At 45.7% G+C, this 23,375-nt stretch overlaps 1 protein-coding gene across 17 annotated transcripts in view; it reads right to left on the bottom strand.

Moving 5' to 3' along the window:
- The window catches only part of ARVCF (ARVCF delta catenin family member), a 317,887-nt gene that overhangs the window by 92,074 nt on the left and 202,438 nt on the right, over positions 1-23,375 (bottom strand). For all 17 annotated transcript variants that reach the window (XM_087880246.1, XM_087880244.1, XM_087880236.1 and 14 more), the window contains one exon: positions 10,477-11,084. In XM_087880246.1, the coding sequence (XP_087736372.1) occupies positions 10,477-11,084 (608 nt within the window). The remainder of the gene's footprint in view (positions 1-10,476; positions 11,085-23,375) is intronic.

The raw sequence follows: 23,375 nt of genomic DNA on the forward strand, positions 1-23,375 counted from the left end.
TTATACAAAGTCAGCTTATTGCCCCCACAAACTGGGTCCTCATTTCACCTACCTTAGAAAGGATGGAAGGCTGAGTCAACCTTGAGCCTTGGAGAGATTCGAACCTGCAGTAATTGCAGGCAGCTGGTTTTAATAAAAGGGTGCTTTAGACCACTGTACTACCAAGGCTCTTTCAGTGATCATAGTCAGATTTCACACATCACGGTTAATTCAGTCTAATGCTCTCTTATCCCACTGTCCAAGGCAGAGATTGACTTGACATATCACCTTAAGTCACTCGATGTTTTGGCTTAGCACGCCGAACTCGGAAAAAAAAATTAAGACTTTACATGCGGCGTGTGGTCTCGGCCAACTGTGGTTTATTTGTTCAACCATGGCTTAGCAAGATTGTTGTGGCCTGTCAGGCCCTACAGCAGCCGAATCAGATGAGGAGGAGGCGATGTAGGAGTCAGGGTCAGCATCAAGGCAACCTGAGAGCTCCGAGGAGGAAGAGGGAATGGAGCTGTCAGAGAGAGAGTGTCTCTCCGTCCGTCAGCCCTCAGATGGAGAGTCAATAGCCCCCAGATCTGGAGGTGGCTGATGAGGAAGAGGAGGAACAACTATTGCTGAGCACATTGTAAGCCGCCCTGAGTCTTCGGAGAAGGGCGGCATATAAATCAAATTAAAAAAAAAAAAAACTGGATCCAGTGCCTGACGCGCAGATGCACAGTAGGCAGAGGAGAGGAGAGCAGTGGAAATCTATGGGCTGGTCCTTGGGACGGAAGAGCCACTGCTGCTAGCGAAGCCCCATCCTAGCTCTGGGGATACAAGGCAGGGGGCGGAGATGAATACATGGGGCAGACAACTATTCATCTCCCTGCTGGACAGATTTGTTAGCCTGCGGTGAGAGAGAAATTTTTTGCTGGGGCTGCCGGCGCTCCTAATAAAGGAATCGTTGATTTAACTTCAGAGGGTTTGTCGTGTTTGGGGAGCTGGGTCAGAACAAGGATATGTGAAGGCAAGCAGAGCACAGAAGCGGTTTCATCTACGGCAGACAGTATTATCCAAGAGAACCAACCAACAGACCATTATGGATCTCCCAGGTTCAACGGCGGTATATCACTCAACGCCAGTTGCAGGGGAACAGCTGCAGATGAGGTGTAATTCTTCCACCCCACGCTGCGGACCATCGAAAGCCATCTGCTCAAGTCTTTATGACAAGCCCAAGATTACGGCCTTTTTCCTCTCAACACATAATTAAAACAGGATTGGCTTCTAGTGACACATGCCAACTTGAAGAGACAAAAGGAGGACTTCAACAAAAGTGCGAAGGGAGGGGACAGTCAATTGGCTAGTAATCAAGATGGATGTATTATTTTCCATCCAGGATCAGATGCAGCAAAGCGCACGGCTTGGGAGCATCCATGAGAACGGACATCCTGGTGATCCAGTTTTGGTCGCCAGGATATTAAAAAAAAAGAGGCGGAGACTCTAGAAGAGAGTGCAGAGAAGAGCAACCAAGATGATGAGGGGACTGGAGGCTAAAACCAGGGGTGAAATCCAGCAGGTTCTGACAGGTTCTGGAGAACCGGTAGCGGAAATTTTGAGCAGTTCGGAGAACCAGCAAATGCCACCTCTGGCTGGCCCTAGAGTGGGGTGGAAATGGAGATTTTGCAATATCCTTCCCCCAGGAGTGGGGAGGGATGGGGATTTTGCAATATCCTTCCCCCAGAAGTGGGGAGGGAATGGGGATTTTGCAGTATCCTTCCACTAGAGTGAGATGTAAATGGAGATTTTGCAGTATCCTTCCCCTGGAGTGGGGAGGGAATGGGGATTTTGCACTATTCTTCCCTTGGAGTGGGATGGAAATGGAGATTTTGCAGTATCCTTCCACTAGAGTGAGATGGAAATGGAGATTTTGCAGTATCCTTCCCCTGGAGTGGGGAAGAATGGTGATTTTGCAGCTCCTTCCCCTGGAGTGGGGAGGGAATGGGGATTTTGCAGTATCCTTCCCCTGGAGTGGGGTGGAAATGGAGATTTTGCAGTATCCTTCCCCTGGAGTGGGGAGGGAATGGGAATTTTGCAGTATCTTTTCCCTGGAGTCGGGTGGGAATGGGGATTTTGCAGTATCCTTCCCCTGGAGTGGGGAGGAATGGAGATTTTGCAGTATCCTTCCCCTGGAGTGGGGCGGGAATGGGGATTTTGCAATATACTAAGCAGGTATATACAAAAGTATGAAGGCTATTGCTTAATGCATTGTAAGCTGCCTTGAGTCTCTGGAGAAGGGCGGCATATAAATCGAACTAATAAAAATAATAATAAAATAAAATAAATAAATTTTGCAGTATCCTTCCCCTGGAGTGGAGTGGGAATGGAGATTTTGCAATACCACTTTATAATGCCACACCTGGAATACTGCATCCAGTTTTGGTCGCCACGATGTAAAAAAGACGCGGAGACTCTAGAAATAGTACAAAGAAGAGCAACAAAGATGATTAGGGGACTGGAGGCTAAAACATAGGAAGAACGGTTGCAGGAACTGGGTATGTCTAGTTTAATGAAAAGAAGGACTAGGGGTGACATGATAGCAGTCTTCCAATATCTCAGGGGCTGCCCCAAAGAAGAGGGAGTCAAGCTATTCCCAAAAGCTCCTGAAGGCAAGAGAAGAAGCAATGGATGGAAACTAATCAAGGAGAGAAGCAACCTAGAACTAAGGAGAAATTTCCTGACAGTGAGAACAATTAATCAGTGGAACAACTTGCCTCCGAAAGTTGTAGGTGCTCCATCACTGGAGGCTTTTAAGAAGAGATCGACAACCATATAGTCTGGAACGGTATAGGTTTCCTGCTTGAATAGAGGGTTGGACTAGAAGACCTCTAAGATCCCTTCCAACTCTTGTTATTCTGTTATCTCCTGGTGTAGGTTTCTCAGATGCTTCACGTTTTACATTCCAGATACGGATCGTTTTCCTTGAATCTCTGCTCGGCGGCAGCTTTCTTGGGGCAATTATCACGGGATCAAAATTAGCTCGGGCATATAAATTTTCCAGGCACGCAGGCAGACGGGAAATCTGCTTTTGTGCACTAATTTATATTTGCAGGCGCTTTCTGAACCGGCTGTTTCTCTCCTCTCGCCATCTCCCAATCTACATTCAAATACGAGCTTCTTCGGAAACTGGGTCAACAGTGAGAAGAGGCAGGCAGAGAGAGAGAGAGACAGAGAGACAGAGAGAGAGAGAGAGGGAGCACGGCGCAAAGAACCAGCTACCTGCCTGGTTAGAGACTGGTGGAAAACGGCCAGCCGGAATTAGGACAAGGAACAAGGCTGTAACCAGTTTACTTGAATCATCACCAGTTCAGAAATGGATTGCTCTGTGTTGTGCAAGCAGGGGAAATGAGATGCCCTGAGCAGAATCCAGTTCATTAAAACCAGGAATCACACAAAGGGTCTAGAATAGAATAGAATAGAATAGAATAGAATAGAATAGAATAGAATAGAATAGAATAGAATAGAATAGAATAGAATAGAATAGAATAGAATAGAATAGAGTAGGGTAGGGTAGGGTAGGGTAGGGTAGGGTAGGGTAGGGTAGGGTAGGGTAGGGTAGGGTAGGGTAGAGTAGAGTAGAATAGAATAGAATAGAATAGAATAGAATAGAATAGAATAGAATAGAATAGAATAGAATAGAATAGAATAGAATAGAATAGAATAATTGTACTTATTCATTTATTGGTTCGATTTATATGCCGCCCTTCTCTGGAGACTCTGGGCGGCTTACAATGTGTTAAGCAATAGCCTTCATACTTTTTGTATATACCTGCTTAGTAGGGCTTTCGGGCCCCCCTAAGCGGTGTTCTTTTTTATACAAAGTCAGCTTATTGCCCCCACAAACCGGGTCCTCATTTTGCCTACCTCGAAAGGATGGAAGGCTGAGTCAACCTTAAGCCTGGTGAGATTTGAACTTGCAGTAATTGCAAGCAGCTGGTGTTACTTAACAGCAGTTTAGTCTGCTGCGCCACCAAGGCTCTGAATTGACCTTCGAGGTCTTCTAGTCCAACCTCCTGCCTAGGCAGGAAACGCTACACCACTTCAGACAAATGGTTATCCAACCTCTTCTTAAAAACTTCCAGTGTTGGAGCACGCACAACTTCTGGAGGCAAGTTGTTCCACGGATTAATTGTTCTAACTGTCAGGAAATTTCTCCTTAGTTCTAGGTTGCTTCTCTCCTTGATGAGTTTCCACCCATCGCTTCTTTTCCTGCCCTCAGGTGCTTTAGAGAATAGCTTGACTCCCTCTTCTTTGGGGCAGCCCCTGAGATATTGGAAGATGCTATCCTGTCTCCCCTAGTCCTTCTTTTCATCAAACTAGACGTACCCAGTTCCTGCAACTGTTCTTCCTACGTTTTAGCCTCCAGTCCCCTAATCATCTTTGTTGCTCTTCTCTGCACTCTTTCTAGAGTCTCCACATCTTTTTTACATCGTGGCGACCAAAACTGGATTCAGTATTCCGAAGCCCTCGACTTACAACAGTTGATTTAGTGACCGTTTCAAAGTTACAACGGCACTGAAAAAAATGACCGTTTTTCAGAGTTACAACCTTTGCAGGATTCCCTGGAATCATGTGATCAAAATTCAGATTGTTGGACAACTGGTTGATATTTATGACGGTTGCAGCGTCCCGGGATCCTAAGTGTTGGAAAACGGTCCTAAGTGGCTTTTTTATTTCAGTGCCATCGTAACTCTGAATGGTCACTAAATGAACTGTTGTAAGTCGAGGGCTACCTGTGCTCTCAAGAAAAATCTTCTTTCAAAGTTCCTCCGCCAGCGGGGTTTTTTATCTACAGGCCAAGTTCCATTTGTCGGTAGAATTATTAACCTTTCAAGCCTTATTGAAAATCAATCCTTCCGCTCGTTTCTAAATGGAAGGAAAGCTCTTGGACACACTCTTCCTCTCTCCAACCTCGGTATAACCAGAAAAGGGGGAGAAGAGTAAATCAGCCAAACGTTTCTCCACTAAGTGGAGAAACGGATGTCTGGGTGATATCTTGACAGCTGACAGTCCCAGCTAATGGATATTGTCAGAAGTTAGCAGAAGCAGGCGGTATATCAGGCGAATGGGATCCTATGTGGCTAACTGAGAAGACAAGGGAGCCTTAGTTCTGATAACATTTGCCCCTCCAGCTTTTGAGATCTACGGGACAAAAATATAAATAAATCTGAGCTTCAATAATCAAACCAGTCCAATGCAAGAAAAAAAAAGAAGGATGAGAATTCATGGATGGATGGATGGATGGATGGATGGATGGATGGATGGATGATAGCTGAGAGACAGAGAAAGAGCTGATGGATAGCTGATACAGATAGAAGAATGGATGGATGGATGGATGATAGCTGAGAGAGAGTGAGAGCAGGTACAGATAGAAGGATAATTGGATGGATGGATGGATGGATGGATGGATGGATGGATGGATGATAGCTGAGAGACAGAGAAAGAGCTGATGGATAGCTGATACAGATAGAAGAATGGATGGATGGATGGATGATAGCTGAGAGAGAGTGAGAGCAGGTACAGATAGAAGGATAATTGGATGGATGGATGGATGGATGGATGGATGGATGGATGGATGGATGGATGATAGCTGAGAGACAGAGAAAGAGCTGATGGATAGCTGATACAGATAGAAGAATGGATGGATGGATGGATGGATGGATGGATGGATGGATGGATGGATGGATGATAGCTGAGAGAGAGTGAGAGCAGGTACAGATAGAAGGATAATTGGATGGATGGATGGATGGATGGATGGATGGATGGATGGATGATAGCTGAGAGAGAGTGAGAGCAGGTACAGATAGAAGGATAATTGGATGGATGGATGGATGGATGGATGGATGGATGGATGGATGGATGGATGGATGATAGCTGAGAGAGAGTGAGAGCTGATGGATAGCTGATACAGATAGAAGAATAGATGGATGGATGGATGGATGGATGGATGGATGGATGGATGGATGGATGGATGGATGATAGCTGAGAGAGAGTGAGAGCAGATACAGATAGAAGGATAGTTGGATGGATGGATGGATGGATGGATGAATGATGGATGGATGGATGGTCCTATTTTGGGTCCTTCATTTCTTTGTTGATTTGGGGTATAACTATAACTAGGCCTATAAATGGAGTTGCATATTATAATCCAAAGATGGAACCTCCATTAGTTCATAAGACGCAAGTCTAAATTTATTAAATTGCTCCATTCTTACACGGGAATTCACAATCTAGAACGTAGCTTTTTCCAATAGCTGGGATTTCCTCCCCTCCCTATAAATAACTCAAGGTGAAGAACATATCCAATACACCACCTTTTTGCCACCAGAGCCCTGTGAAGTGTGTTGGTCTGAGAGAGAGTGATCGGTCCAAAGTCACCCATCCAGCTTTCATACTTAAGATGGGTTTAGAACTCACAGTCTCCTGGTCATTGGTCCAAAGTCACCCACCTGACTTCATAGCTAGGACAGGACTAGAAGTCATCATCACCCAGTGATGGGCTTAGAGTCACCCAACTGGCTTTCATGGCTAAAACAGGACTAGACCTCTTCATCACCCAGTGATGGGCTTAGAGTCACCCAGCTGGCTTCCATGGCTAAGACAGGACTAGAACTCATCATCACCCAGTGATGGGCTTAGAGTCACCCAACTGGCTTTCATGGCTAAGACAGGACTAGAACTCATCATCACCCAGTGATGGGCTTAGAGTCACCCAACTGGCTTTCAGGGCTAAAACAGGACTAGACCTCTTCATCACCCAGTGATGGGCTTAGAGTCACCCAGCTGGCTTCCATGGCTAAGACAGGACTAGAACTCATCATCACCCAGTGATGGGCTTAGAGTCACCCAACTGGCTTTCATGGCTAAGACAGGACTAGAACTCATCATCACCCAGTGATGGGCTTAGAGTCACCCAACTGGCTTTCAGGGCTAAGGTGGGACTAGAACTCACATTCTCCTGGTGATGGGTCCATCCATCCAGCTGGTTTTCATGGCTAAGGCAGGACTAGAACTCATCGTCTCCTGGTTTCTAGCCTGATGCCTTAACCACTGCACCAAACTGTCTGTCTTGTAACGATGATTAGGAATTCCCATTTAGCAAGGAAGAGACCATGGTTTTTCAACAGATTAAGATTGAGAACATGTGCTCGATTTAAGGTCATCCCTACAGCAAGGGATCTCTGGCTAAGTGGGGAGTTGAGTCCATACTTCCTGGTCTAGATCTAACCTCTGAACATTACTACCAAAGCAGAAGGGGGGGGTAGACAGAGCAACCCATCTACAGGCAGTCCTCGACTTACAACAGCTCATTTAGTTCAAAGTTACAATGGCACTGAAAAAAGTGACTTATGACCCTTTTCACAATTATAACCGTTGCAGTCATGTGGTCAACATTCAAAGCAGTGTTGAAATCCAATTTTTTTTTACTACCAGTTCTGTGGGCGTGGCTTGGTGGGCATGGTGGCTGTAGCAGGGGAAGGATATTGCAAAATCTCCATTCCCACCCCACTCTGGGGTCAGCCAAAGGTGGTATTTGCCGGTTCTCCGAACTGCTCAAAATTTCCGCTACCGGTTCTCCAGAACCTGTCAGAACCTGCTAGATTTCACCCCTGATTCAAAGGCTTGGCAACTGACTCGTATTTAGGACGGTTGCAGTGTCCCGGGATCACGTGATCCCCTTTTGCGACCTCCTGACAAACCAACTCAACGGGAAAGCCAGATTCACTTAACAACGGGGTTACCAATTCAGCCTCTACGGTGATTCACGGTAACAACGGTGTCAAGAAAAGTCAGAAAAGGGGGCAAAACTCGCTTAACGACGGTTTCACTTAGCAACATAAAGTTTGGTCTCGATGGTGGTCGTAAGTCAAGGACTATCTATATATTGTCACGATAATAAATTTCGCCCACAAAGTTGCGATCCCTTCCCCTCCTATTCACCAGCTTTGTGGGAGGGGGGGTTGTGGCCCGCCAGCGGCCAGCAGAGCTGACAGCAGATAGTGAGGAGGTTGGGGAGGAACGTGGGCCAGTCCTGGAATCTGGAGAAGGCTCGGATGAGGGCTCTGAGTCGGAGGCAGAGGGGGGCCAAGGCCATCTGGTAGTTCTTTGTTGCCTCTGGAGTCTCCAGAGTCTGACATCAGCAAGGCAGAAGAACAGCGGGAGCCTGTTCCCAGTGTGCGCATGCGCAGAGCTGCCAGAAGACAGGAACAATTAAGAAAACAGGGTCGACTTGGGAGTAAGGCTTGGAGATGATTGGCCTCTCCCATTAAGACATAAAAGAGAAGCAAATGGGACATGAGCTTTTACAGGAAGCTTTTACAGGTAAAAGCTCTGAAAAGTTCTGTTTGACTCTGTGCTAAGTTTGGCCTTGCCCTGCGCATGGCAATTAGTTCTCTGGCAGCATTCCAAGGGAGATAAGGTGGGTGTTTGTAAACACTCCCCTGAAAGACTGTTTGAGAAGCCTCTCGGACTGGGAATGACAATAATCCACAGCTGTATTAATTAAAGAGGTTTGCCGGGACTAAGATTGTGCTGTATGCTTTCTAAGGAAGCCTAGATCAGAACAGTGGGAAACCCAATCTACCAACCTTTTGCCGAGTTTTGCTTTTCAGGAAAAGGAATAAAGTAGATTTTTTTTTTTTTTGGGCCACCAAGGGTTAATTAGCAGGGACCTTCATCATTACATAAAAGAAAAGAAAAAAATCATTACTGATTGCCAGACTTCCTTCGGCGGTGAAAGACAAGACGATAATTTATTCATGTAAAAATTGCTTTGAGAATTCCTGAAGTTGGTGAGAGACCTTGCTGGCTCGTTTATGTCGGGACGAGGCGCGTTCAAATTAAATGCCTTTATAAAGTTCCTTGATCGAATTTAAATTAAAAAAAAAAAGCCTCCAATCTTTTATTTATTTATTTGTTTATTGATTGATTGATTGATTGATTGATTTGATTTATATGCCGCCCTTCTCCGGAGACTCAGGGCGACTTACAATGCGTTGAGCAATAGCCGTCATACTTTTGTATATACCTGTTTAGTAGGGCTTTGCCCCCCCCCCCAAGCGGTGTTCTTTTTTATACAAAGTCAGCTTATTGCCCCCACAATCCGGGTCCTCATTTTGCCTACCTCGAAAGGATGGAAGGCTGAGTCAATCCTTTAAAGATGCAAAGGCATCAACAATATATTCAGTATATTACCTTGTGTTTCTAAAAGTCAAGGTAATCCTTGATTTAGAACCACAACAGGGACCAGAAATTCCATTACTAAGCAGGACGGCTGTTTAAGTGAGCCGCGCCCGATTTTACGACCATTTTGGCCACGGTTGGTAAGTGAATCACTGCAGGGAATGCTGCAAATGGTGATAAGTGCGACGTTCGTAAATGCAAGGACTAACTGTCCGTCATTTCTTTCAGCCCCCTTGCAACTTCGAGCAGTTCATTCAGCTGATGGTCATAAGTCAAGGACTATCTGTAGCTTACTGAACGGGATGGGCACAGACAACTCATTAAACTTCCCAAAACGTATGCAATGATCAAACTTTCATATTACACACACACACATATCACCTTCAAATATTTAACAGATTTGGTTCATGGTGCTCTCTGCTTGCTTTCTTGCAGACATCTCATTACCTGACTGAGTAACATCATCAATGCTAGAAGAGAGTGGGGCTTGCTCTCTGTTTATACACACCTCTTCACCAGCAATCAATACCTTGATAAGTTGAAATTGCCAGGATTCACACTAAACCAACACCCCAGCCTTAAACATCTCTCTAACCAGGGAACTATTCCAGGACTGGCCCACGTTCTTTATGTTGCTAAGTGAAATCGTCGTTAAGCGAGTTTTGCATTAAGTGTTGTACCTTACGATTCTTGATGAACATATCTTGTCTTTTTATGTACACTGAGAGCATATCAGTGCTGGGTTTCAAATTTTCTTACTACCGGTTCTGTGGGTGTGGCTTGGTGGGCGTGGCATGGCTTGGTGGGCATGGCAGGGGAAGGATACTTTAAAATCCCCATTTCCTCCCAATCAGCTGGGACTTGGGAGGCAGAGAATAGATGGGGGTGGGACCAGTCAGAATTTTTACTGCCGGTTCTCCGAACTACTCAAAATGTCCGCTACCAGTTCTCCAGAACTGGTCAGAACCTGCTGAAATCCACCTCTGGAGCATATGCACCAAAGACAAATTCCTTGTGTGCCCAATCACATTTGGCCAAGAAAGAATTCTAAACAAGAGTAGGAAAAGAAAGCCCAGACAAGCACGAACATTCTTGAGAAGGTACTATAAATAATCTTAGAACGGTGACCTATAATAATGAGGTCTTCTCCACTACCAGCCCTCAACTTCTCCTGCAAGTCCAAACCAAGCAGAATTTCCATTGATCCTGCAGGACAAGAGTCCTACAACAACCTTCCTACACCAGACCATCTAACTGTGTATTTACCTTCCCTTGTGAGGTCTCCCTCTCTCCGGGATCCCAGCCGACGTTCTCCGATTCACCGTCGAATACTCTGGATCGAGTTCATAACCTTCATCGTCAATTCCGAGGCTGCGGTTATCGTCCTCCAGCCCATACGGCTCCGGTTGGAACCGTTCCGGCTGGGAGCGGTTCAAGTCTGCGTTGCTGCCCGTCGGCACCTGAGGCTGGGCCAGAGGTCCATAGTTATCCCTCCTGCTTGGCAAAGTGAAGCTACCATCCTCGGGCCGGTAATTGTTCCCCGGTACGTAGGCATAATGCGGCCGGTAATTGACACTCCGAGACAAGCTTCCGTAATTGTCCGGCAGGTCGCCGTAACCGTTGTGGCTTACGAAAGAACGATATTGGCCGTCGTGACTCTCCGGGTAGGAATCATTGTAGCTGTTGTAAGCTCGGTTCAGAGTGGACGATGCCTGGGGAGTGATGTACCGTTCTCCGTTCTTGACCTGCCTTCTGTCTATGGAGTCAGTGTAACTACCCATGGGGGAGGATCCGTCCATTGTAGGGAGGCCGTCTGGACCGAGGGGGACTTGGCGCACCGTTCTGGTTGTGACGGTCTTGACCATCTTGGTTACCTGCGAGGCAGAGATAGAGATAGAGAGAGAGAGAGAGAACACAGACATAATTTAGTTTTGGGAACCCCCGTAGGTGTCAGCACTTCAAGCTGCATTTACTCTAGTGCTGACATAAGAAGGAGAAGCGGAGGCATCTGGAAAGGGACGTTTGACTTTTCACCTACTTATTTTCCCTGGAGATAATATCCCCTAGGAGATGGGATGGGAGGGGGGAAATTCCTTTGAGCTGGAGCAGTAGAGTAGGGGTAGAGTGACTTGGAAGATGGCCAATGAGTGCAGGGGAGTAGGGAACGGAAAGGGAGGGTTTTGGGTCTGGAAGTCAGTGTTGGCTGCGATGGAGTCGCAGTTAGAATGTCGTGCTTAATAAATGGGAGTTTTTCATCAAAGACTTTGTTTGAAATGGAATTTATTTGAGACGACCTCGAAAACTGACAGAAGGCTGCAGGGAAGGTTATTTTACAACCACACTTTTCCACCAGTGCCAATCCCAACCCAAAGGAATGAGGGGATGAGCCTTTGGCCATCATTTGGTATCCTTCACAAGGACGTTGGAAGTGTTCTGCAAAAGATCTACGCCTATCCTCAGCCAACATCCTCTTCTTCAAATTGCCCAAGGAGCTGCTGATCCAGTTCTACAGAGGAATTATTGAGTCTGTCATCTGCACCTTCATAATTGTCTGGTTTGGCTCTGCAACCCAACAAGACAGACACAGACTTCAACGGATCATTAGAACTGCAGAAAAAACCATGGCTACCAACCTGCCTTCCATGGAGGACCTGTATACTGCATGAGTCAAAAAGAGGGCTGGGAAAATATCTACAGACCCCTCGCATCCTGGACACAAATTGTTTCAAAACGATGCTACAGAGCACTGCACACCAAAACAACTAGACACAAGGACAGTTTTTTGCCGAATGCCATCACTCTGCTAAACAAATTCCTTGTGTGTCCAATCACACTTCGCCAATAAAGAATTCTATTCTATTCTATTCTATTCTATTCTATTCTATTCTATTCTATTCTATTCTATTCTATTCTATTCTATTCTATTCTATTCTATTCTATTCTATTCTTCTTTTTTTTAAAATTTGATTTATATACCGCCCTTCTCCGGAGACTCAGGGCGGCTTACAATGCGTTAAGCAATAGCCTTCATACTTTTGTATATTTTTACAAAGTCAGCTTATTGCCCCCACAAACTGGGTCCTCAATTTACCTACCTTAGAAAGGATGGAAGGCTGAGTCAACTTTGAGCCTGGCAAGATTCGAACTTACTAATTGCAGACAGCTGGAGTTAAATTACAATGCATTAGTCTGCTGAGCTATCCAGGCTCTGGATTCTATTCTATTCATCTTCATTCATTCATTCATTCATTCATTCATTCATTCATTCATTCATTCATTCATTTATTTATTATTAATTTTATTTCTATACCGCCCTTCTCCCGAAGGACTCAGGGCAGTGTACAGCCTAATTAAAAACACAAAGACAGACAATATTTTAAAATAATTAAAATTATTAGATAGTAGGCCCAATTTATAAAACCCCGAATTTAAAAACCCAATTTAAAACCAATTAAAATCTTTATATTGATAGCCCAGCCTGGCGGAACAACATGGTTTTGAAGGCACAGCAAAATACACGGAGATCAGAGATTTTGCGAATTTCTGGGGTGAGTTCATTCCAAAGGGCACAACTCCATAATCCTTTGCAGGGTAGAGTCTGGGCAACTGAATGGAGCTGAGTGCTTCCTGGCCGGATGCCCTTCCTGTCGCCAATGCGGAGGTTGTGCCAACCTAGAGAATGACTAACTTCCCATGGTTTGTGAAAGCGAGTCAACTAGGGCTGATTCAGCGAACCATGATGAAGCCAACTGGGTGTTAACACGGACTGAATCCAGAATTCTTAAGGCTCTTCTTTTCCATTCTGGAAATGCTCTGGATCAGGGGGGTCAAACTCGATTTCATGGAGGGCCGCATCAGGGTTGTGTTTGACCTTGGGGGGCTGGGGTGGGCGTGGCCAGCTCGACGTCACTCGTGTCACGGGCACCTGTGGTGGCCCCAGTGCTCTGCCAGCAAAAACGGGCTCCCGAGCTCCGTTTTCAGCTGCAACGGCCTCCTGCAACCAGTTGGTGGGATCCTGTCGGTTTAACAACCGGTTCGGCGATCGCACGCTCTGCGCGCATTTGTGCAGTTTTGCAAAAACGTACCTTGTGCGTTACTGCTGGGGAGCAACACAGCTGAGGCACGGCAATCCGCTCTGCCGCGCGAATCAGTTGAAAAGTTATAGGTCAGTAAAGCGCCCACCTGATCCAGGGGTGGGTTCTAATTTTTTTTACTACCTGTTCTGTGGGTGTGGCTTATTTTGTGGGCGTGGCTTGATGGTCATGTGACCATTCTTTAGGATTTAGCAGAGGTACTAGTCTACCAGGCTTTTAACTACTTGCAGAGCTGTACCGGTCTACTCATTTGTTTTTGGAGGCACCGATCTACTCATTTGTTTTTGGAGGCACCGGTCTACCTATTTATTTTTGCAGGCACCGGTCTGCTCATTTGTTTTTGGAGGCACCGGTCTACTCATTCGTTTTTGGAGGCACTGGTCTACTCATTCGTTTTTGGAGGCACCGGTCTGCTCATTTGTTTTTGGAGGCACCGGTCTACTCATTCGTTTTTGGAGGCACTGGTCTACTCATTTGTTTTTGGAGGCACCGATCTACTCATTTGTTTTTGGAGGCACCGGTCTACTCATTCGTTTTTGGAGGCACTGGTCTACTCATTTGTTTTTGGAGGCACCGGTCTACTCATTTGTTTTTGGAGGCACCGGTCTACTCATTCGTTTTTGGAGGCACCGGTCTACTCATTTGTTTTTGGAGGCACCGATCTACTCATTTGTTTTTGGAGGCACCGGTCTACCTATTTATTTTTGCAGGCACCGGTCTGCTCATTTGTTTTTGGAGGCACCGGTCTACTCATTTGTTTTTGGAGGCACCGGTCTACTCATTTGTTTTTGGAGGCACCGGTCTACTCATTTGTTTTTGGAGGCACCGGTCTACTCATTCGTTTTTGGAGGCACCGGTCTACCTATTTATTTTTGGAGGCACCGGTCTGCTCATTTGTTTTTGGAGGCACCGGTCTACCACCACACTGCCTTTTAACACTGATCAGCTGTAGGGCAGCCCTTTGAAGCCCTGCGGCAAGAGTTTAAACAGTTTTTTCCTTCTAGCCGGTCAGCTGGGACTCAGGAGGCAGCAATAGATTGGGGGTGGGGCCAAATAAAAGATAAGAATAACACAGGAAGGGGGCGGGGGGGCAGAACCGGTTGGGTGACGTCATATCGTCACTGTTGTAGCGCGAGTATAACGAGAGGCACAAGCAAGCTAGTGACAACAGCTCTTTAATTCAGGGTGAGACGTCAGCAAAGAACCCCAGGCAACAGCCCTCCTTATATACAGTCCTGAAATACCCGTTAACCAATCACCAGCATTGTTGCATTTGAATTTCCCGCACAAAATAGATATATACATAACACCCACCGCTACCGGCTCGGCCAAACTGGGAGGAAACCCACCACTAACCTGATCATTGCAACAAACCGGTTCACTCCCAGATGATCGTCGGAGCTACTGGTTCACCCGAACTGGTCTGAACCAGTAGAATACTACCCCTGCCTGTAACCCTCCGCCAGCGAAAATGGAGCTCGGGAGGGCCACACTGGCAGAGGCACCACATGCCACTCCTTCGCTGGCTCCAGGGCGGCCCCATGGGCCACATCAAAGCACCCCGCAGGCTGGATCCGTCTCCTGGGCCTTGAGTTTGACCCCCTTGCTCTGGATCGAAAGCTTTGACCTTAATAGCAAACGTTCATGAAAGACAACCTTCCTTTACAGAGGAGAAGCTACAGATTATCTTGCTTCAAAACCACCCACCCTCAAAGTCCTCGTCATGCCATTTGGCTAAAGACCCATACGGGCGTTCGGCTCACCAAGGGGGCGGAATTAAAACCAGCCACCCTTTAATAACACAAACACATGTTGTCGAAAGAAGAGGGTAAACACAGCATGTTCTGTGAAACGTCTGACACCCGTGGGTGTCTGGTATGCCTGCGTAACAACACCCCGCAAATTTTTGAACCTTGACGCCAAAGCTTGACGCATGTTATTTATAACCTCCGACGGACACCATGCATTTGAAAATAAGCAGATAAGAGGAGGGGGGGGGAAATATCTGTTTTAGCCAATTTTTCACCCTGCTTTCCTTCTTCACAACAAGAGATTGACTTGGATTTACCCAGAAGCAAAACATTTCATCGTCCCACCAGAGCTGGGCAAGAAAATTCCACACGGCAGCAACCCCAAATACATTTTTTGGGGAGGGGGAGGTGAGTGAGCCATTAAAAGATCTGCTCTAAAAGGAGAAGAATGAAGCCGTTTAGGCGAAGTTCCAAAGGAGAAACGGGGAGATCGGTAAGCAAAGGGAGAAGAAGAAAATGATGTAGAAAGTGGGGTCGAATGCCTAAAGTTTCAAGACACATCTGCCAATCGATAAGGTAAAGGTTCCCCTCGCACATATGTGCTAGTCGTTCCCGACTCTAGGGGGTGGTGCTCATTTCTGTTTCAAAGCCAGCGCTGTCCGAAGATGTCTCCGTGGTCATGTGACCGGCATGACTCAACGCCAAAGGCGCACGGAACGCTGTTCCCTTCCCACCAAAGGTGGTCCCTATTTTTCTACTTGCATTTTTTTTACCTGCTTTCGAACTGCTAGGTTGGCAGAAGCTGGGACAAGTCACGGGAGCTCACCCCGTTACGCGGCGCTAGGGACTCGAACCGCTTGTCTGGAAGGCCACTTGTCTGAAATGGTAAATTTCAGGAGGGGGATGGACTAGAAGACATTCTTTCCCTTCATTCCATTCCATTCTCTATTCCATTCCATTCCTTTTGCTTCTACCATTCTTCTCTCTCTTCTTTCCCTCCTCCTCCTCTCTATTCCATTCCATTCCATTCCATTCTATTCTTAATTCTAATTCTATTCCTATCCCTATTCCAATTCCATTTCCTAAGAAAGAGAGCAAATACAACCCAGTCAGTCTTCGTACGGTTTTAGATGTCTTCTCAACTTGGCTGAGACAGCCATTCTCAGCCAACATTGCCCTGTCCAGGGTCCTGACGTCAGCCCATTTTATCCCACACAACCCTTCCTTGATGGGAGCTGTCAAAACATGAAGGATCCTTTTGTCAGACTCGTGTCATAAAACACCAAGTGGTGGGGGGAGGAGGAAGCGCTGGAGGATAAAAGCATCTTGACATTTCCAAGTGCTTATTTTTGGACAGCTCGGCTGTAAAATTATTAGGCCAAGAAAGGGACAAGCCATTATCTTATTAGCAGAAGGTTGTAAAAGCGGGAGTGCTCTTGAGGCCAACAAAATGGGAAGGCTCAGGTCTTCCTCCCCAACAGACATTTTAATTAAAAAGGTCTTTTGCTTTTCAAAAAAACTGATGGAAGAAGAAGAAGATAATTTCCGTGAGGTCCTGGTGCTCTTGTGTGTGTGTGTGTGCGTGTTTTTTTTTTTTTTGCAGACCTTTCATTACCCAAGAAGGTTACATCATCAGAGTTAGAAGGGAGAGGGGTTCACAAAGAAGAGAAGAACGATGACAACTTTGAGCTCCTTGGTCCTCTCTCTAAGCTGGGTTGTTTTCTGGCAGACCTTTCATTACCCAACAAGGTTAATATCAACTCGCAAACCATCCCTGGCCTGCTCTCAAATTGCCATAGGCCAGGGAGGGATGGGAAACCGATGAAACAGCACGGCAGCCAAAGACAGGAGTACATTCCAGACATCTCTCTCTGAAGGCTGTCTCCCAGGGTTACCCACAGCGGCCGGAGGGGAGTGATCTCTAAAACCCGGGAGGTTGCTCTATCTGGCGAATGTGATTGATGACACACCCTGGGGGGAGGGGGGGAAACAGGGTTATGATTGAAGCGTAAATTATGTGGGGTCAGAGTTGGCTTCACTTGGAACAGTGCCGGAATGGGGCTCCTAATAAATAACTGGATTTCTTTTGAAGCTTGGCTAGAGGCTCATGATTTAATTAGAGCATCTGCCGGAACCCTGACAGTTACATCATCAGTGTTAGAAGAGAGGGAGTAGGAGGAAGGAAGGAAGGAGGAGGACTGTGCGTTCCTTGGTCCTCTCTCTGAGCTGGGTTGTTTTCTTGCGGATGTTTCATTACCCAATTATGTTACATCATCAATGCTAGATGGGAGTGGGGTCTGCAGATTGGAGAAGGAGGAGAAGAGGAGGAAGAGGAGGATGGGGTCCTCAGTGTCCTGAGATTCGTTGCTTTCTTGCAGATGTTTCATTACCCAACTAGGAATCATCATCAGTGCTCTATCACTGCCTGTCCCACTGTCTTGTTTTCCTGGACTGAGTGAATAGGATGACCTCTACTCTTGGCTAATGGTGTTCACCTATCTTCTCCAACACCATCTCTACAGCACCTTCCTGTCCCAGGGAAATCTCATAACCACGCAGGTGATCAAGCCAATCTATGGCGGTCTGCCCCAAAGGTTAGAGATGAGGTAAGATTCACCATACCTGGAGGCTACCAGGTGAGGTCCATCATTCTGGGATCCTTAATTAATAGTGATAGCTAGAGTCATCAGAGAATATATGTTGGCCCCTATAATGCATGACCCAAATGGACCCCAACAACTCTGATCTCTATTGAAGCTTCTCTTTGTGGAATACCCTCAATCACTATCTTGGCTTCTTCTAGATGCAAAAATCCACAACAGTTGTAATTTGACCCAAAAGGACACAAAGGCCAATGATTGCCAAAAAAGGGTTACATACAGGCAACCCCCAATTTATGACCACAATTCAACCCAACGTTTCTGTTGTTAAGTGAGAAACTTGTTACAGTAAGTGAGTTTTGCCCTATTTTCCAACTTTTCTTGCCACATTTGTTAAGGGAATCACTGCTGTTGTTAAGTGAGTCACACGGTTATTAAGTGAATCTGGCTATCAGGGTTCTGACGGATGCCCTAATTAAATCATGAGCCTCGTGCCAAGCTTCAAAAGAAATCCAGTTATTTATTAGGAGCTTCATGTCGGCACATTCCAAGTGAAGCCAACTCTTGACCCCACATAATTTACAGCCCAGGCTTAACACTGTTTCCCCCCCCTCCCCCCATGGTGTGTCAACAGTCACATTCACCAACAGAGCAATTTCGCGGGTTGTAGAGATCACTCCTCTCCGGCAGCTGTGGGTAACTCTGGGAGACAGCCTTGAGAAAGAGATGTCTGGAATGTGCTTTCGTTTTTGGCTGCCGTGCTGATTCTTTGTTTTCCCATCCCCCTAGTCTATGGCAACTCGAGAGCAGGCCAGGGATGCTTTGCAAGTTGACACTGGCTTCCTCACTGACTTTGCTTGTCAGGAGATCGCAAAAGAGGATCGCGTGACCCCGGGACACTGCAACCGTCATAAATATGAGCCAGTTGCCAAGCGTCCAAATTTTGATCACGGGACCAGGAGGATGTTACCATGGTTTTCAAGTGTGAAAAAAAGCTCATAAGTCACTTTTTCAGTACCGTCGTAACTTCAAACGGTCACTAAATGAATGGCTGTGAGTTGAGAACTACCTCTACCTGCAAATCAAATTGTGTCTCTCAATCGTCGTATCTTTGAGAAAGACAGGGATTTTGTTAGTGCAAAAGTTGGGCCAGGGGAAGAATCCAAGAGAGAAGAAGTTCATGGAAATTTTATTTTATTTTTTCTTCTGTTCAGAAATCCTTGTGCTTTCAAACAAATGTTCACAGGACATGAGTTCGCTCTAATCTGCCGCAGTGCTCATCTGCTGGGAAACTTAAACAGCCTGCACTTCTCATACAAGGTCACCTTTGTGGGTTTAAGTTGTTAATATGTTTGCCTCCTAATAGCTACCACAAAAATCAAGGAGAAATGTCCCTCCAAATTGGGGTATGAAACCTGCCTGGGGAGAGTTAGAGACAGAAAAACAGCATTCAAATAGCGCCGTGGTGGCATGGTGGTTAGAATGCGGAATTGCAGGCTAATTCTGCCCCACTGCCAAGGGTTTGATCCTGACCGATTCAAGGTTGACTTCCGAAGTCCCCACATTGTTGGGGACAAGATGCTGACTCTGTAAACCGCTTAGAGAGGGCTGTAAAAGCACCGTGAAGTGGTATATAAGTCTAAGTGCTATTGCTATTGTTCTTCCTTTTCTCCTTCCTTCCTTCCTTCCTTCCTTCCTTCCTTCCTTCCTTCTTTCTATCCTTCCTTCCTTCCTTCCTTCCTTCCTTCCTTCCTTCCTTCCTTCCTTCCTTCCTTCCTTCCTTCCTTGGTGCACAGTGGTTAAAATACAGCATTACAGGCAAACTCTGCCCTCTGCCAGCCGTTTGATCCTGACCAGCTCAAGGTTGGCTCAGTCTTCCATTCTTCTGAGGACCCAGATTGTTGGAGGCAAGAGGCTGATTCTGTAAACTGCTTAGAGAGGGCTGGAATGCACTGTGAAGCAGTATATAAGTATATAAGACTATTGCTATTCAGTGAATGGCATATGCATCTCCTGGGTGCCAGCTATGGCAAAACAGGTGCGCCTTCAATTCCTTCTTTAAAGCCGAAACATGGATGACTTACAGGGAACCGGCAAATTCCACAATCGGCGTAAGGAATGTCAAAACAACCTTGAGATTGTTGGGTTGTCTTGAATTTATTTATCTATGGTATATTACCCAGAGTCCCTCTCTTTGAGGGAGATGGGTGGTTCTAAAATATGAAGAAAGAAAGAAAGAAAGAAAGAAAGAAAGAAAGAAAGAAAGAAAGAAAGAAAGAAAGAAAGAAAGGGAGGAAAGAAGGGAGGGAGGAAAGAAGGGAGGGAGGGAGGGAGGGAAAGAAGGAAAAGAAATAAGGAAGGAAGGAAGGAAGGAAAGAAAGAAAGAAGGAAGGAAGGAAGGAAATGAAGGGAGGAAAGAAGAAAGGGAGGGAGGGACTGAGGGAAAGAAAAGAAAGAAAGAAAGAAAGAAGAAAGAAAGAAGGGAGGAAAAGAAGGAAGGGAGGGAGGGAGGGAAAGAAGAAAAGAAAGAAAGAAGGAAGGGAAAGAAGGGAAAGAAGGAAGGGAGGAAAAGAGGGAGGGAGGGAGGGAAAGAAGGAAGGAAGGAAAAGAAAGGGAGGAAAGAAAGAAGGGGACGGAAAGAAGGACGAAAGGAGGAAGGAAGGAAGGAAAAGAAAGAAGGAAGAAAACAAGGAAAGGAGGAAGGGAGGGAAAGAAGGAAAGAAGGAAAAGAAAGAAGGAAGAAAACAAGGAAAGGAGGAAGGGAGGGAAAGAAGGAAGGAAGGAAAAGAAAGAAGGAGGGGAAGAAGGAAGGGAGGGAGGGAGGAAAGAAAGAAGGAAGGAAAAGGACAGAAGGGAAGGAGGGAAAGAAGGAAAGAAACAAGGAAAGAAGGAAGGGAGGGAAAGAAGGAAGGAAGGAAAAGAAAGAGGGAGGGGAAGAAGAAAGGGAGGGAGGGAAAGAAGGAAAGAAGTGGGAAGGAAAAAAAGGAAGGAAAAGGAAAGAAGGAAGGGAGGAAGGAAGGAAACAAGGAAAGAAGGGAGGGAGGGAAAGAAGGGAGGGAGGGAAAGAAGGAAGGAAGGAAGGAAGGAAGGAAGGAAGGAAGGAAGGAAGGAAGGAAGGAAGGAAGGAAGGAAGGAAGGAAGGAAGGAAGGAAGGAAGGAAACGAATTTGCATGCAAATGCCGTAGTTAGCAGGGACCTTGGTCTCGCCTAAATAGGACGCTTGCTATTATCGAAAAAGGCTTCCCTGTCATTTCAATGGGAAAAGATAACAGCCCCGTATCCCATTGCCGTTGTGATAATTGTGACTGTAAACATGCTCCTTATCAGTTACATGGCTATTCTGGGCCCTGCCTATCATCCATGTGTCAGTCTGGTTTTATCTAAGCAGATAGCACCTGAAGAGGTCTACCTCCGCTATTTATCTGAAGCCTGTTTCTTAAAGCCCAAAGCTTAAGTAAGATCCTTTCCTGAGCTTTACATCTCCCCCCCCCCCTTTTTTTAAAAAATTATTACATTAGAAAACACAAATAATAGCCCAGCGCTGTGCTATTTACACAACAGGAACTGGAAGCAATTAGCACTGCAAGGATGTCAGTGCATTAAAAAGGTTTAAAATAGAAAATCAGTGTATCGGTGTTAAATATGATTGTGAGGTGTAAACGGGCAGAGGTCAGATGAAATGGTACAGATAATGCTGAACACAACCCTGAGTAAGAAGTTTGCAAAGCACCTGGAATTGTTTGGTAATATGGAGAAGAAAAAAAGAGCTCCCACAACTTCCGAAGGCAACTTCTGTTCCATGGGTTGATGGTTCTCACTGTCAGAAAATGTCTCCTTATTTCTAGGTTGAATCTCTCCTTGGTCAGTTTCCATCCGTTATTCCTTGTCTGGCCTTCAGGTGCCTTGGAAAATAGCTCGACCCCCTCCTCTCTGTGGCAGCCCCTCAAATATCGGAAGACTTGCTATCCTGTCTCCCCTGGTCCTTCTCTTCACTCAACTAGCCATGCCCAGTTCCTGGAACCGTTTCATCATATGTTCGTCGTAATCGATAGGAGCGAAGCAAAGGGCAAGAATTTTTTTTTTAAAATGCAAATTGCAAAATGCAAATTGCAATATATGTGTGTCTGTGTGTGTGTGTGTGTGTGTCTGTGTGTGTCTCTGTGTGTGTGTTTTTCCTCTAGCCAGGTTTTTCCTACGTAACCAAGGTTTTTCTGCAGCCCTAGCTCAGTAGAATCACATCCACTCGATTCTGGGCTTATATATATATATGTTTTATATATATATATATATATATGTTTTCTGAGGTTTTCGCGGGTGTTTGTATGTAGGTCTTTGGTTGTTCGGGTTTTCTCCCGCGTAAAATTGGAGATGTCTTGGCAACGTTTCGACGAAGTCTCATTCATCATCTTCAGGCTGGTGTTCTCGGCTTCGTGCTTCTAGGAGCAATGTGTGTGATCGCAGCTATTTCTTCCTTTTAACTGCCACTGGCCAAGACACCTCCAAGTTTACGCAGGAGAAAACCCGAACAACCAAAGACCTACATACATACATACATACATACATACATACATACATACATATATATATATGTAGGTCTTTGGTTATTTGGGTCTTCTCCCACGTAAAATTGGAAGTGTCTTGGTGACGTTTCGATGAAATCTCATTCGTCATCTTCAGGCTGGTGTTCTCGGCTTCGTGCTTCCAGGAGCAATGTGAGATCGCAGCTGTCTCTTCCTTTTAACTGCTAGTGGGGGTGTGAGCTGATTGGGTGGGAATATATATATATATATTATGTATGTATGTATGTATATATATATACATACACATACACATATACATGTATATGTATACGTATATGTATGTATATATAGCAATTTGCATAAACAAATATATATATATATTACAAGTGAGTTACAAAGAGGGTCTCCTGGGGAGGGAAGAGAAGAATTTGTCTCATCAGAAACTCCAAATGAGGCATCTCTTTATCTCTTTTGTTCTCCGGGGACTTCAATCCAGAGCTTCATTTAATCTTGGATGGAATATGTAGTTATCACAGCAGGTTGCCATCCCTGGGTCTGTCATCTACAGAGGCCTCTAATCCCTTCTGAAAGATTTGAAAGCCGGGAGCTGTCATCGCATCTGACAAAGGATCCTACGGGGTAACTACTGTCACTGTGGAAAACAGGGCAATTTTTTAAAAGACAAGTTGCCAAAAAAAAATTTTCTCGGCTCCTTCAATGTCTTCCTCATCTTTGGGGGGAAAAAAAAACCCCATGAGGGCACAGATTGTTTTCCTGTAGGTAGTCCTTGACTTATAAACATTCATTTAGAAAATGAAAATGAAAATGAAAGTGATTTAGGACTGGTCAGCTTTCATGCCTGTGGTGGGACTAGAACTCACAGTCTCCTAGTGATTGGCTCAAAGTTATCCACCTGGTTTCCATGCCTAAGGCGGGACTAGAACTCACAGTCTCCTAGTGATTGCTCCAAAGTCATCCACCTGGTTTTCATGCCTAAGGAGGGACTAGAACTCACCATCTCCTGGTGATTGGGCCAAAGTTACCCAGCTGGCTTTCATGCCTAAGGAGGTACTAGAACTCACAGTCTCCTAGTGATTGGTCCAAAGTCATCCACCTGGTTTTTATGCCTAAGGCGGGACTAGAACTCACTGTCTCTCACTTTCTAGCCTTGTGCCTTAACCTCTTGACCAAGCTAGCTCT

The sequence above is a fragment of the Pantherophis guttatus genome, chromosome 17, assembly GCF_059756535.1.
Source record: "Pantherophis guttatus breed Tessera chromosome 17, ASM5975653v1, whole genome shotgun sequence".
Classification (NCBI taxonomy): domain Eukaryota; kingdom Metazoa; phylum Chordata; class Lepidosauria; order Squamata; family Colubridae; genus Pantherophis; species Pantherophis guttatus.